The sequence below is a fragment of the Panulirus ornatus genome, chromosome 4 (assembly GCF_036320965.1).
Source record: "Panulirus ornatus isolate Po-2019 chromosome 4, ASM3632096v1, whole genome shotgun sequence".
NCBI lineage: Eukaryota > Metazoa > Arthropoda > Malacostraca > Decapoda > Palinuridae > Panulirus > Panulirus ornatus.
Window position 1 is genome coordinate 8472124 of NC_092227.1, and position 16815 is coordinate 8488938.

General features: G+C 40.0%; 1 protein-coding gene across 1 annotated transcript in view; it reads right to left on the reverse strand.

The window, feature by feature from the left end:
* Nucleotides 1-6029: 6029 nt before the first annotated feature.
* LOC139765615 (26S rRNA (cytosine-C(5))-methyltransferase nsun-1) overlaps nucleotides 6030-16815 on the reverse strand; it is a 55094-nt gene continuing 44308 nt past the window's right edge. The window contains exons 10-11 of the mRNA XM_071693282.1: nucleotides 15301-15413; nucleotides 6030-6264 (exon numbers count right to left, since the gene is read on the reverse strand). Of these exons, the coding sequence (XP_071549383.1) occupies nucleotides 6084-6264; nucleotides 15301-15413 (294 nt within the window). The 3' untranslated portion in view covers nucleotides 6030-6083. The remainder of the gene's footprint in view (nucleotides 6265-15300; nucleotides 15414-16815) is intronic.

The following is a 16815-nucleotide window of genomic DNA, read 5'->3' on the forward strand; positions in this document are numbered from 1 at the left end:
TGTTTGAAGGAATAGTGGTTTCAACAATGTTATATGGTTGCGAGGCGTGGGCTATGGATAGAGTAGTGCGCAGGAGGGTGGATGTGCTGGAAATGAGATGTTTGAGGACAGTATGTGGTGTGAGGTGGTTTGATCGAGTAAGTAATGTAAGGGTAAGAGAGATGTGTGGAAATAAAAGGAGCATGGTTGAGAGAGCAGAAGAGGGTGTTTTGAAATGGTTTGGGCACATGGAGAGAATGAGTGAGGAAAGATTGACCAAGAGGATATATGTGTTGGAGGTGGAGGGAACGAGAAGTGGGAGACCAAATTGGAGGTGGAAAGATGGAGTGAAAAAGATTTTGAGTGGTCGGGGCCTGAACATGCAGGAGGGTGAAAGGCGGGCAAGGAATAGAGTGAATTGGATCGATGTGGTATACCGGGGTCGACGTGCTGTCAATGGATTGAATCAGGGCATGTGAAGCGTCTTGGGGAAACCATGGAAAGTTGTGTGGGGCCTGGATGTGGAAAGGGAGCTGTGGTTTCGGGCATTATTGCATGACAGCTAGAGACTGAGTGTGAACGAATGGGGCCTTTGTTGTCTTTTCCTAGCGCTACCTCGCACACATGAGGGGGGAGGGGGATGTTATTCCATGTGTGGCGAGGTGGCGATGGGAATGAATAAAGGCAGACAGTGTGAATGGTGTGCACGTGTATATATGTATGTGTCTGTGTGTGTATATATATATGTGTACATTGAGATGTATGGGTATGTATTTTTGCGTGTGTGGACGTGTATGTATATACATATGTATGGGGGTGGGCTGGGCCATTTCTTTCGTCTGTTTCCTTGCGCTACCTCGCAAACGCGGGAGACAGCGACAAAGCAAAATAAATCAAAATAAATATATGTATATATATATATATATATATATATATATATATATATATATATATATATATATATATATATCATATATTGGAAAGGATCACAATTTTGCGCGTGATCAAGATATTCCTATGAGTCCACGGGGAAAATGAAACACGAAAAGTTCCTAAGTGCACTTTCGTGTAATAATCACATCATCAGGGGAGACACAAGAGAGAAATATAACAGATTGTTCAATCACATTTTTACCAAATGGCGTCCTAGCTTCGTCTCTTCGATGTATATCAACTGACTGTTATATTTCTGTTGTGTCTCCCATGATGATGTGATTATTACACGAAAGTGCACTTGGGAACTCTTCGTGTTTCATTTTCCCCGTGGCCTCATAGGAATATATATATATATATATATATATATATATATATATATATATATATATATATATATATATATATATATATAAAACGTGTGTGTTTGTTACAGAACTCTGCCAATTCAGTTAAACAAGTGGTCAAATATGCAAAAAAATTCAGGGGATTTGATCTGAAGATGAGGACACCTTTCGTTCTTTTTTCCGACACGTTTCTCACATATAAAAAAAAAAAAAAAGTTTTCTTACCGGCGTGACTTTCAAACGCAATTCTCAACGAATTTTGACCAAAAGTTTCTGTACAGCTTCAAGGACCAAACAGATAGTGTTTCCACATTCAAATCTCTCCAGTAAGCAATTCAAATCATCACAGCGTGTTTCTTACACAACTACCCAAATCACCAATTAACTCTCAGATCATTTTCTCAATAGTTGTATAATTATAATCCACCTATTCATCACCGAACTGTAACAAAACTACATTACCGTCAAGTGTCAAGCTGATGGAGCCGTAAACTGTTTTACAAGCTAATTTCAACAATGACCATCAAAGGTAACTACCCCATTTCAGGTTTCTCCAATTGCTACGCTAGCATAATGGAAAAATTCCCAAACTGTCACCGAAAAAATGCTAACCCAAATATTTCTTTTTGTGGAAGTCATTTTCTGAAACAGGAGTTTGTTAAATTAAACAGGTAAGGCTGGAGGCACCATGTGAAAATGGGAGGATCATATGTATGGGAGTATATATATATATATATATATATATATATATATATATATATATATATATATATATATATATATATATATATATATATTCTCTTTTATTTTACCTTTTTTTTATTTTGCTTTGTCGCTGTCTCCCGCGTTTGCGAGGTAGCTCAAGGAAACACGAAAGAAATGGCCCAACCCACCCCCATACACATGTATATACATACACGTCCACACACGCAAATATATATACCTATACATCTCAATGTACACACATATATATACACACACAGACACATACATATATACACATGTACACAATTCACACTGTCTGCCTTTATTCATTCCCATCGCCACCTCGCCACACATTTCCGGAATAACATCCCCCTCCCCCCTCATGTGTGCGAGGTAGCGCTAGGAAAAGACAACAAAGGCCCCATTCGTTCACACTCAGTCTCTAGCTGTCATGCAATAATGCCCGAAACCACAGCTCCCTTTCCACATCCAGGCCCCACACAACTTTCCATGGTTTACCCAAGACGCTTCACAAGCCCTGATTCAATCTATTGACAGCACGTCGACCCCGGTATACCACATCGATCCAATTCACTCTATTCCTTGCCCTCCTTTCACCCTCCTGCATGTTCAGGCCCCGATCACACAAAATCTTTTTCACTCCATCTTTCCACCTCCAATTTGGTCTCCCACTTCTCTCGTTCCCTCCACCTCCGACACATATATCCTCTTGGTCAATCTTTCCTCACTCATTCTCTCCATGTGACCAAACCATTTCAAAACACCCTCTTCTGCTCTCTCAACCACGCTCTTTTTATTTCCACACATCTCTCTTACTCTTACATTGCTTACTCGATCATACCACCTCACACCACATATTACCCTCAAACATCTCGTTTCCAGCACATCCACCTTCCTCCGCACAACTCTATCTATAGCCCATGCCTCGCAACCATATAACTTTGTTAGAATCACTATTCCTTCAAACATACCCATTTTTTGTTTTCCAAGATAACGTTCTCGACTTCCACACATCTTTCAACGTTCCCAGAACTTTCGGCCCCTCCTCAACCCTATGATTCACTTCCGCTTCCATGGTTCCATTCGCTGCCAAATCCTCTCCCAGATATCTAAAACACTTCACTTCCTCCAGTCTTTCTCTATTCAAACTTACCTCCCAATTCACTTGTCCCTCAACCCTACTGTACCTAATAACCTTGCTCTTATTCACATTTACTCTCAGCTTTCTTCTTTCACACACTTTACCAAACTCAGTCACCAGCTTCTGCAGTTTCTCACCCTAATCATCCACCAGCGATGTATCATCAGCGAACAACAACTTACTCACTTTCCAAGGCCTCTCATCCACAACAGACTGCATACTTGCCCCTCTTTCCAAAACTCTTGCATTCACCTCCCTAACAACCCCATCCATAAACAAATTAAACAACCATGGAGACATCACGCACCCCTGCCGCAAACCAACATTCACTGACAACCAATCACTTTCCTCTCTTCCTACACGTACACATGCCTTACATCCTCGATAAAAAAAACTTTTCACTGCTTCTAACAACTTACCTCCCACACCATATATTATTAATACCTTCCACAGAGCACATTTCAACGTATACATAAGCCCACACACGCACATATACATACCTATACATTTCAACGTATACATACATATACATCCACAGACATATACACACGTACATATTCATTCATGCTGCCTTCATCCATTATTGCCGCCACCCCGCCACACATGAAATGGCACCCCCCCCCCCCCCCCCGCGCGCGCGAGGTAGCGATAAAAATAAACAAAGGCCACATTCGTTCACACTGTCTCTAGCTGTCATGTGTAATGCACCGAAATCACAGCTATCTCTATAGTAGACAAAGCAACTCTCCTTGAGTCCTGTTTCTCCTCTAACTCTACCTTGGATGACTCTAGCATTCCTTCACCCACTGGAGCTCCCCTTGCTAATCCTAAGCCCCTTCCTGTATTTTTTTCCCGATTTGTTGAAAAGTACTTATGGTCCTGATGCCATCCATCCCCATGTACTGAAAGAGTGTGCCTTTGCACTTGCATCGGTGCTTACTCTTCTGTTCCATTTGTTTAAAAATCAGAACTTTTTCTTCTTGGAAGCATGTGTTGGTACATTCCATCCCTAAGAAGGATGACTATTCTAACTCATCTATCGTCCTGTTGCTTTGACGTCTACCATTTCCAAAGTCTTTGAATTCTCCTCAACTCCCTTATCATTAAACATCTTGAGTGTCAAACATCTCTCTGGTCACCAATATGGCTTCTTTAAGGTGACATCCACTAGTGATATCTTTACTGTCTTTATAATGTCTGGTCAACATCCCTGAGATTCTGGGGAATCCCATGTAGTTGCCCTTGACATAGCTTTTGACATGGAGTGGCATCAGAGTCTCATTTTGAGGCTCCCATCTTTTGGCTTCCCACTCTCATATCCAGCTTCCTCTCTGGCCAATCTATCTCTGTTGTTGTTGCTAGATCAGCCTCTCACCCTTTCTCCATTAACAGTGGTGTCCATTATGGTGCTGTCCTACCTCATACACTTTTTCTCTTTTTATCAATTTCCTTTTTGCCAAAACCAGATGCACACACATGGTGATGAGGCAAAACTGAATTCAACCTCATCCTTCAATTCTGCTCCTTCTGTCACACAACCTGCATCTCATCTTGACATAACTTCCTAACTAAACCCAGTCTTGGACAGGCTATCTCAGGGGGTACATGAAATGTTTAAGTTTCATGCCTTCAAAAACCCAAGCTTTACCCCAAACGACTTTCCTCTTGCCTTTAAGTTCTTTAATTCCACCTTTTGACTCAATGAACATACTTAGTATTACTGTAACATCCACACTTTCTTGAAAGCCCCACTCACTTCACGGATATTGTTAAGTTTACCTTAACTGGGAGTTTCATTTAGATAATGAAATTTCTCTTACTCTGAATTGCTCCATTTATACAAAGGATTGATCCATCACATGGTTCTGCATCCAAGCCCCTCAAACCTTTCCATGGTTTCATCCCAGCTGCTTCACATGCCCTGGTTCTGTCCATCGACACCACATCAATCCCTGTATGCCACATTGCTTCAATCTACTCTATCCCATGCATGCCTTTCACCCTTCTGCATGTTCAGGCCCTGATCACTGTCTTTTCCACCCCATCTTCCATCTCGAATTGGTCTCCCTCTTCTCTTTGTTCCCTTCAATTCTCTCCATATGTCCAAACCATTTCAGCACACCACATTATTATCATAGCCCTTTCTTACCCTTTTATCATTATCATAGCCCTTCTTACCCTTTTATCATTTACTCGATCAAACTGCCTCACAGAACATACTGTCCTCAAACATTTCATTTCCAACAAAATTATCCTCCTCTCCACATCCTCATCTATAGCCCATGCCTCGTACCCATAAAACATTACTGGAACTACGTGAATACATTAAAGATGATCATCATGAAGAAAAATATCAGCACATTCAATTTTACAATAAGACTCAATTGTTTTCCATGTCATTGGCAAAAACTAGTAAATGCTGGGCTCTTATACATTTTGAGAGCCACAGTGTACCTATTAAGTGTGAAAAATGGGTTGAGAAAGATCATAGAATGTATCCCAATAAGTACGGTGTTAAAATTAGTCTGAAGGTAGTAAAGGCTACTCTTCAAACTACTTTCATGGTATCGTATTCTATAGTAAGCCACATCCCTACTTTTGCAATTTTGTGGAAGAAAAATTGTATGGCTTTTGTTAGAGAAAATACGGTGCATGAGGAGGCCTTTCCTCAAGTGCATGTGTAGGACTGAAAGAGTTAACACACCAAAGCCTAAGCCTTCATAGAAAATATTTCCATAGGTCTTTTCAGTATGTGAAAATACATGAGGGAGGTTTTTCCAGTGCCCCACTCCCACCCTGCACTACACCTTGAGAAATGTGCAAAGTATTCTTTCACCACTTTTACAACAATATGCACTAAAAAAACTGTGTACTACATTACTGAGTGGGAAAAATAAAAAACATTTCTGACAACATGTTCTGGAAATTTTATTAACTTGTCAACAACAGCTAAAAATTCAACTTTCCTCTTCATTCTGAACACCTACAGTTGTTGTTAATTCATCAACTTTTTCTTTATCCTGAACAGCTACAGTTGTTTTTAATCCATCAATTTTCTTGAGTTTAGCTATAAAAAATCCATCCATATTGTTAATATGGGGGTATATTCTCTTACACAGCACCATTGAAGGGTGAAACCTGAAAAAAAAAAAAAAAAATAAAGATAAAGTTATAAATTTCAAGGAAACTTACCACATCAAAATTGGCCTAACCTTTTACAAAAGTCAAGTCACCTAATAAATCCACATATATTTCAACTCATATCATAAACAAAGGTGTACATCTTCGTGAAACTTGCCGTACATGTTATCAGGCTCTGCCTTCAAGTGAAACGTCACCTTTAGAGAAACTGTATCACTGGGAATACTGTCTTAGCAAAGAACTTCTTATTGCAAATGAGGCTACTTTTCCATAATGCTGGTAATAGAACAGCCTCGGGCTACACAAGCCTTTAGAAAAGTCAAGGGTAACACAAAGAAACAGATCCAGATGTAATCATCTATAAATATATAAATAAATAAACTTGCCACATCATTACTGGCCTAACCTTCAATTAAAGCCGAGTCATCTCATGCATGTATACATATCTCAACACATTCATCCATGATAGCTTCTCATCAAAATCACATTTTCCTTCTGTCTCAGCATCTTTCCTTACTTCTTCCCTGTAAAGGATCTTCAGTCACCCCAGTCTGGAACTGATGAGGAAAAGCCTCATTTACTCATCCACTCTCTAACCACCATATATAAAGCACCAAAACCAGTCCATTACCTACTTCTGAGCAGTTTCTCCCATCAGCCTCATATGCCCTGGTTCAGCCCATTGATAGAAAATCGTTCCTATATTCATCACTGTTCCAATTCATTTAATTCCATACAGGCCTTACAGTTCCTGCATGCTGAGCAAGGATACATCTAATTATCTTTCAATCCATCCTTCCATCTCATCCTTGGTCTCCCCATTCCTCATGTGTTATCATTCTATATATCTACCTATATCTCTGACATCCATTCCCCTTTGGAAATCCCATCAATTGGGGTGGCCATGGCAAATGTCTCCAATTATCCCTATCCTAACATGCATCCCTCATATATACCATTCCACATATTCTTCCCCCATTTTTCTCCTCTCCAATACTCTTTCACTCTATTCTCTCATGTCACAGGTAGTCTTCCTCTCACACCAACCCCTTTAATCACACTATCATACACTCTTCTTGTACACTCCCCGTTTTGCATTCTTTCCATATGCCTAAACCAACTAAAATTGTTATGTTTCATTCACTCAACAATTCATTCCCTTTAAATTCTCAGCCATAACAAAATTTTCATACATCCCATCATTACTGTCTTAAATCCATCTAGTCATACCATATGCTCCCTTCAAACAACTCATTTCCAGAGCCTGAATTCTTGTTCTCTGTCATTCAACCCATGTCCTATGTTTTGGCTGCATAGGTCAGGGTCAGGAGGACATTGCTGTCCCTTAATCCTTTCTTCACTTCCATATCTACACCTTTACCCTGCATCATTCTGTTGAGGGACCCAATAACTCTTCTACAACGATCTGCTCTCTCCTTCCAATCACCAAACTTACCCAAGATAGCTCCCAAATACTTAAATTCTGTCACCTTTTCCAATCTTCCTCCCCTCATATTTATAACACAGTTTAGTAAAATATCTTCTCTCACTCTATATGGCTTTGCAAAATCTATACTTTCACTCAGTTTCCTTCCCAATGCCATTACTTTACTTTTCCTTGCATTTACCTTCAATTGTCTTCACTTTCAAACTTCATAAAACACTCTTACAACCTTCTTCAATTTCTCTTCACTCTTACCAAACAACACTATCATCTGCAAACAGGCTTGTCACTAGCCACTAAAACTCATCACCACACTCCATCTCTGCACCCATTTCCACTAGTTTTGCTTTCATATTTCTTATCAGTACTTCCATAAATATATGTTAAAAAGGCACAGTGATATCACACAACCCTGCCTCACACCCACATGTATACTAAAACTTATGCTAAACTCCCCATCCACTCTTTGCATGCATTTCACTCCTCTATAAAAGGCTTTAACACATCCAACCATTGTCCCTCTACCCCATACATTCTAAACACATCCCATAAAGCATTCCACTGGACTTGTTCATATGCTTTCTTCAGATCCATAAAAGCTGAATATAGCTTCTTACCTTTTATTACACACTTTTCCATTGTTATTCTCACTGCAAATATCTGTTACACATATCCCCTACATTTCCCCCCCCCCAAAAAAAAACTCCCTTGCTTCTCACTTATTCAACATTTAGTCACTTAATCACTCTATCAATTCTTGCATCCACTTTTCCTTGTATACTAAGCACACTCATTCCCTAATAACTGCTACATACATCCATAGCACCTCTTCCTTTAAATAAAGGAACAATAATAGCTTTCATCCAATCCTCAGGCACAAGCCTCTGGTTCCTTGCTAAATTTCATATCAAATGCATCCACTCTACCACACTTCAACATTCTAGCAATAATCCCATCCACTCCAGTTGCCTTTCCTACTTTCAACCTCATTATCAGCCTTTATAACTCACTTTTAGCTAGACACCTTGCACTTATATCCTTTTCTTTCAATCCTCCATACCCATGCATTTAACAACTGCTGCCTCACCTCCCACATTCATCAGTTCTTCAAATTACTCCTATCTTCCTTTCACTTCTTTCTTTTGATTCAGCAGCTCTCCCTCCTTACTTCTCACATTTATATTTCCACTCTTACATCCATCTCTTTCCTTTCTCACCTACCTCCAGCAAAATTTCTTATTTTCCTTAAACTTTTCCCTCAACTTTTTTCAAAAATAGTAACAATTTGCTTTCCTCTGTCTACCATTTTAACATTCATCTAACACATCTTTTATTCTTCCCTCCTCTTTTGCTGAATATTCACTGGAACATTCCTTTCCAGCAATCTACCACATGCCTTTTTCTTCTCTTCCACAATATTTCTGATCTCATTGGTCCACCATGCATTTACAATTTTACTCTTATCATTCACAACCTTATATCCAACTACTAACTCTACAACCTTTAACAGTCTCTCAAAATTCTTAAAAATTCATTCACAAATGACTGCATCCCTACATTTACGGCACTTTCAACTAAACTTTGTCACCCTTCTTTCATATTCCTCTTTGCATTCTTTCCGATTCAACTTCTCCCTTGCCAACATATCTACTTCTCCAATCTTCCTTACACATTATCTCCACTTCTCCCTGATCCTCACCTCTAAGAGAACTTAAAATGGTTAGAATCTCCAAAGAATCCCTCACACCTCAAGCATCCAGCACAATCTTTCTCAACCTTTCATCCGCCGCCAAATAATCAATCAAACCCTTTCTTCTTAATTTTTCATCCAAGCTTTTTTTGTGAATCATCTTGTGCTGGAAAAAGGTGTCTGCAAGGATTAAACACTTTCAGCACGCATCCTCAAAATATCTTCCATTCTCATTCACTCCAAATTTGCCAACTGCATTGCCAGTTCCTTCACATCCCACCTTAACATTTATTTCATTTTTTTTTTATGCTGTTCGCCATTTCCCGCATTAACAAGATAGCATTAAGAACAGAGGACTGAGCCTTTGAGGGAATATCCTCACCTGGCCCCCTTCTCTGTTCCTTCTTTTGGAAAATTAAAAACGAAAGGGGAGGATTTTCAGCCCCCTACTCCCTCCCCTTTTAGTTGCCTTTTACGACACGCAGAAAATATTATATATTTTTTTATTTTGCTTTGTCGCTGTCTCCCGCGTTTGCGAGGTAGCGCAAGGAAACAGACGAAAGAAATGGCCCAACTCACCCCCATACACATGTATATATATACACGTCCACACACGCAAAATATACATACCTATACATCTCAATGTACACATATATATACACACACAGACACATACATATATACACATGCACACAATTCACACTGTCTGCCTTTATTCATTCCCATTGCCACCTCGCCACACATGGAATACCATCCCCCTCCCCCCTCATGTGTGTGAGGTAGCGCAAGGAAAACACAACAAAGGCCCCATTCATTCACACTCAGTCTCTAGCTGTCATGCAATAATGCCCGAAACCACAGCTCCCTTTCCACATCCAGGCCCCACACAACTTTCCATGGATTACCCCAGACGCTTCACATGCCCTGATTCAATCCACTGACAGCACGTCAAACCCGGTATACCACATCGATCCAATTCACTCTATTCCTTGCCTGCCTTTCACCCTCCTGCATGTTCAGGCCCCGATCACTCAAAATCTTTTTCACTCCATCTTTCCACCTCCAATTTGGTCTCCCACTTCTCCTCGTTCCCTCCACCTCCGACACATATATCCTCTTGGTCAATCTTTCCTCACTCATTCTCTCCATGTGACCAAACCATTTCAAAACACCCTCTTCTGCTCTCTCAACCATGCTCTTTTTATTTCCACATATCTCTCTTACCCTTACATTACTTACTCGATCAAACCACCTCACACCACACACTGTCCTCAAACATCTCATTTCCAGCACATCCACCCTCCTGCGCACAACTTTATCCATAGCCCACGCCTCGCAACCATACAACATTGTTGGAACCACTATTCCTTCGAACATACCCATTGTTGCTTTCCGAGATAATGCAGAAAATACATGGGAAATATTCTTTCTCCCCTATAACCATCTTCCTCTCCTTCTCAAACCCATTTATATACTCATTCACATTTCTCCAGAAATGTTTCATTTCATCCTTATCTTGCACAGCCTTCATATTCACAGGCAAATTACCCATACCCATGCATACTTCACAACACCAATCTTTCTTTTCACCAATGCTACTCTTGATCCAATCCATCTATACTCTGTAACACTCTCCCATACTCTCAAAGATATTGCAAATGCACATCCCTCTTTCCTCTTCCCTGATAATTTTCATTAATTCCTTTCTGTACCACTTCTTCCATTCCCTCACAACTTGCACTCATTTCCATTTTCACTCTATACACCCTGCCCAAAGATACAGTTTCCCCAATCCCCAGTACATCCAAACTATATAACTTTTAAAATTCTCTACAAGCTCCCTCCTGTTACTCTCACCAGTCATCCCACTAAAAGTCAGAGCCATCACCATCAATTGATCATCCCTTTTACTCCCCGGAATAACTGGCGGAACCCAGTGCTGCTTTATAGCATTTAACGCCTCAACCTTGTTGTGCCACTGAAAAGGGCAACTCAGCACAGTCTTTTCCAGGGGTAAACATATACAGAAATAAATAATATAAACAAAATAATTTCTAAACAACTATAATTTACAAAACTCTTTCTATTCATCTACATATGTCTTTGCTGCCCATTGTCTCCAGGAATCTCCACTTATCCCTGTCCTTACATGCTTCCCTCGCATAATTACTATAAATGATAACTTTTTTCTTTTTATACATATTCACCATTTCCCGCATTAGCAAGGTAGTGACAAGAACAGAGGACTGAGCCTTAGAGGGAAAATCCTCACATTGAATTATAAATTGCCATACACAGCAGGACAGAGTATACAAGAAAAACTGCTACATTTTTGAAAGCCTGAGAATATAACATATACTTCACGTTGTTATGCGTACACACACTAATCAAGACGGAGTCTACAGGAATCAAGTTTATTACAATTACTAGGATACTTTTCTGGGACAAATCCGTTTCATAAATTCTCTTTCATTCAAAGATTTAACTTTTCAAGTCTCAATGTGTCACAGTTCCTTGATCACTTCTATGTCATCCATTTCTATTAATTTTTCATAGTTTCTGCAGCTGATCCACTGCTGCTTTGCACTGGTATCATTACTTCATAAATTTTCTGACTTTTCCTAAAGATATAGAAACCAAAACTTACGTCAATCAACTTTTACACCCGGCGAGTTACCTCCTTTCTGTCCAAGTATGTTTCACTCTTTCTGATGCAAAGATCAAAATAGTTGGTCAGTCTTCACTCATCCTCTCCAGGTGTCCTCTCCATCAAACTATCATAATGGCTCTCTATTACCAATGTATGCATTAACTGTGTCAACAGATACATCAGCAAATTGAACTGTAATGGTTTCAATATTGGTCATTTCTTACCATGATGAATGTCTCAGAACCATTATACACCCTCCAGTTAGTGCTAATACCGCATGGCTTCTGCCAGAAAACTTATAAGGCATGTAAGAGGCATCTTCATGATCATTAGGTTTTTCATATGTTTGTTCTCCGAAACTAAAGCAAGTATCAGCTCTAATGACACAGTCTGGTGGTGCGTCCAAGCAGCCAAGTCTTTTAGCAGCCTCATCTGTTTTTCCTCATGTAGTTGCTATAACAAATTCATGTGGATAAATGTAGCCAATTGGGCCATAATTCTCTTCAAATTCTAATATATTACCACAATATTTTTTTATATGTTGAAGGCTTGAGTCACAGACAAAAGTCCACATCAATTAAAATCACAATAAACATTTTTTAAAAACATGTTCACCATTTCCCAAGTAGCAAGGCAGGGCCAAAAACAAAGAAATGGCCTCATTTGCTCACATCCACAACTAAGCCTAACAGATCTATCCACAGTTTTTTCGACTGCTTCATTACCCTGGTTAAACCCAGTGACAGCACATCATCCCATGTAAACTACATAGCTCCAATTCCCTTTATCCCTCACAAGCCTTCCATCCTCCAACATGTTTAGGGTCTGAACCTTTCAAACAAATTCCACTTCATCCTTCCACTTCCTACTTGGTTTCCTTCATTTCTTCTTACTTCCACTTCTGACATGTATACAATCCTTGTCATCCTTCTTCAGTCATCCACTCCATATGTCTAAACCCTTTCAGCACACACTCCTCAGCTCTCTCTCTCTCTTACCCTGTCATTTCTTATTAAATCAACTCTCCTTACACCAATTATTGTCCCTAAACATTTCAATCTAACACAATCACTCTATTCTTTATATTTCTGTCTACAGCCCATACCTTGAATCCAAGTAATACTGACAGGACTACTATAGCAGCAAATGTAACAATCTTTGCCCTTAAAAACAGTGATCTCTCTTCATACACATTCCTTAAATATCATCATAATCATTATCAATTTTGTCATCCATATCATCATCATTATTATAAATATCATTCCAAGAGATAGGGTGGAAAAGTTATTTCCCATGTATTCCCAGTGTGTTGTAGAGCAGGGCTGGAAACTCTCCCCTCCTTGTATTTCATTTTCTCAAAGTTGGTACAGAGGAAGGATGCAAGCAAGGAGTACTCCTCCTCCTCGAAGGCTCAGGCTGGGTCTGTGAATGTATTTTGAAGTAACTAAGAAAAGAGATAGGTAGTATATCTGAGGAAGAGAAACTGAATGTTCAAACTCAGAATGAAACAGCGCAAAGGTAAAGGGAAATGTCTCTATGCAATGTCAAACAAGGTAAGGAGAAGAATTAAAGATGGGATAGCACCTTCTGCTCAAGTGAGCTTCAGACTGAAGAGGGTAAAACTGAAAGTGGATAAAGAGAGGCAAGTGCCCACTGGTGCTTATGCATTTGCCCACAATAAGAATGATGAACAGGGGCGAGTTATTGGGAAGCAGATGAATGAGTGTGTCAACAGTTTTTATACGAAAGATTGGGATTTTGTGATGGGTGATTTGATAGCAAAAGTGGAAAATGTAGCAGCTGAAGGTATGGGGTAATGGGGTACAGAGAACAGAAATGAAGAATTTGTGAGTTGAGTGCTGAAAAAAGACTGGTAACTAGGAATACCTGGTTTAAAAAGACCTTTAAAAGAAAGACTGTAAAATGGCATTAATGGATTAGGTACCAACTGAATGGCATGCAAAAGAGAAAGACTTGGATGTGAATGTGTTAAAACAGGCAGCTTGCGTGACTGATCGATCATTACCTGGTGGAGGAAAAGGTAAAGATTTATAAAGGTTTATGGAAAAGATAAAACAATAAGGGTAGGAAGAGGGTAGTGAAAGTGAGATTGGAAAGAACACTTTTGTGAAGAAATACAAGGAGATATTGAGCACAGAATGGAAAAAGGTGAGAGTAAACAAAGCTAGGGGAGTGGGTGAGGAGTGGGAGGTACTTATGGAAACAGTGCTGCTAGCATATGTGAGGGAAGTGTGTAACATGCAGAAGGTGGAAGGTGGGCAGGCGAGAAAGGGTAAGTGTATGGAAGTGCATAGAAGGAGTGTAAATGACAGATATACAAGAGAAACCAACAGGAAGTCGAGAGAAAGGTGCCATGATTAAAAAAAAGATGGCAAATGAGAGCTGGGTTCAGCAAGTATCAGCAAACTTCTGGGAGAACACGAAAATATTTGGAAGTTAACTGTGTGAAAAAAGAAGAGGACAAATGGGGAAGCAGTAAGAGGCAGTGATGAAGTGAAGAGGAAATGGAATTAGTACTTTGAAGGATTTTTGAACATAGATGACGATAGGTGTTGGGTCAGGGAGGTATGCAAAGCGAGAGAGTAATGGCAAATGGGGTTTAGTGAAATGAAAGATGAAAGCTGTCCATACGGTGAAGTGTAGCACGGTGGCTGGTATTGCAATTGACTTCCTTAAGAAATAGAGTGACTGTATTAATGATTAGTTATTTAGGATTTTCAATGTATGTACATGATATGGTTAAGTGCCTAAAGACTGGTGGAATAGCACCATTTCGTAAAGGCAAAGGGATAAAGTGGGACATTTGAACTATAGAGGCAAAGTTTGTTGAGTGTGCCTAGTACATTGCAGGGAAGAGTGGTGACTGAGAGGGTGGTAGCATGCACAGAAAACCAGATTAGGGAAAAATGTTATTTCAGGAGTGGATGAGGATGTTTGGACTTCAATGGGTCGCACAGTTAAGTGTTCCTGACCGTGACCCATTCACAGGCCACCCAGGGTGGAGCCCATAGGTTTGAATGTGTTATGTTGTTTCTAATCTCAATGCATTATGCATATATACACAATGTCTAGTTTCCTTCATATAAAGCTGGTGTCAGCTTCATGCAGAATTTCCTCTAATATTTTTACTACAAAATGTGATATCTTCAACATTCTCCATGAATTAAACTGCATATCTTGACAAAAATTAGGGAAGCCTCAGACATTCACAAAAGCATAATAACTCACCTGTACTCTCTGAACTTTGTATACCCTGGCTTACCAATATCTAAGCCAGTGGGAACCAGTTTAACATGTCTTTTCTTAAGAGCATATTCAATGACTGCTTCATTCTCCTCAACCTGAAAATAAACAAAATTGTCAATGATCTTCAGAGGAATTCATCAAAAAACATACTTTCAATTATGCCATAATACAAACCTATGAAAAAGTGACCAAAGTATTACTTAAACCCAGTCACTCCATTGTCACACTGCATGTAACCTTCAAACAGTCTATCTTGGATGGTGTCAATCAACAAACCTCTACACAGAATATTTGGTGACATAAGAATTACTTGTTTAATTTGTTTATGGATGGAGTTGTTAGGGAGGTGAATGCAAGAGTTTTGGAAAGAGGGGCAAGTATGAAGTCTGTTGTGGATGAGAGAGCTTGGGAAGTGAGTCAGTTGTTGTTCGCTGATGATACAGCGCTGGTGGTTGATTCATGTGAGAAACTACAGAAGCTGGTGACTGAGTTTGATAAAGTGTATGAAAGAAGAAAGTTAAGAGTAAATGTGAATAACAGCAAGGTTATTAGGTACAGTAGGGTTGAGGGTCAAGTCAACTGGGAGGTAAGTTTGAATGGAGAAAAACTGGAGGAAGTAAAGTGTTTTAGATATCTGGGAGTGGATCTGGCAGCGGATGAAACCATGGAAGCGGAAGTGGATCATAGGGTGGGGGAGGGGGGAAAATTCTGGGAGCCTTGAAGAATGTTTTGAAGTCGAGAACATTATCTCGGAAAGCAAAAATGGGTATGTTTGAAGGAATAGTGGTTCCAACAATGTTGTATGGCTGCGAGGCGTGGGCTATGGATAGAGTGGTGCGCAGGAGGGTGGATGTGCTGGAAATGAGATGTTTGAGGACAATATGTGGTGTGAGGTGGTTTGATCGAGTAAGTAATGTAAGGGTAAGAGAGATGTGTGGAAATAAAAAGAGTGTGGATGAGAAAGCAGAAGAGAGTGTTTTGAAATGGTTTGGTCACATGGAGAGAATGAGTGAGGAAAGATTGACCAAGAGGATATATGTGTCGGAGGTGGAGGGAACGAGGAGAAGTGGGAGACCAAATTGGAGGTGGAAAGATGGAGTGAAAAAGATTTTGAGTGATCGGGGCCTGAACATGCAGGAGGGTGAAAGGCGTGCAAGGAACAGAGTGAATTGGAACGATGTGGTATACCGGGGTCGACATGCTGTCATTGGATTGAACCAAGGCATGTGAAGCGTCTGGGGTAAACCAAGGAAAGTTCTGTGGGGCCTGGGTGTGGAAAGGGAGCTGTGGTTTCGGTGCATTATTACATGACAGCTAGAGACTGAGTGTGAACGAATGGGGCCTTTGTTGTGTTTTCCTAGCGCTACCTCGCACACATGAAGGGGGAGGGGGTTGTTATTTCATGTGTGGCGAGGTGGCGATGGGAATGAATAAAGGCAGACAGTATGAATTATGTACATGTGTATATATGCATATGTCTGTGTGTGTGTATATATA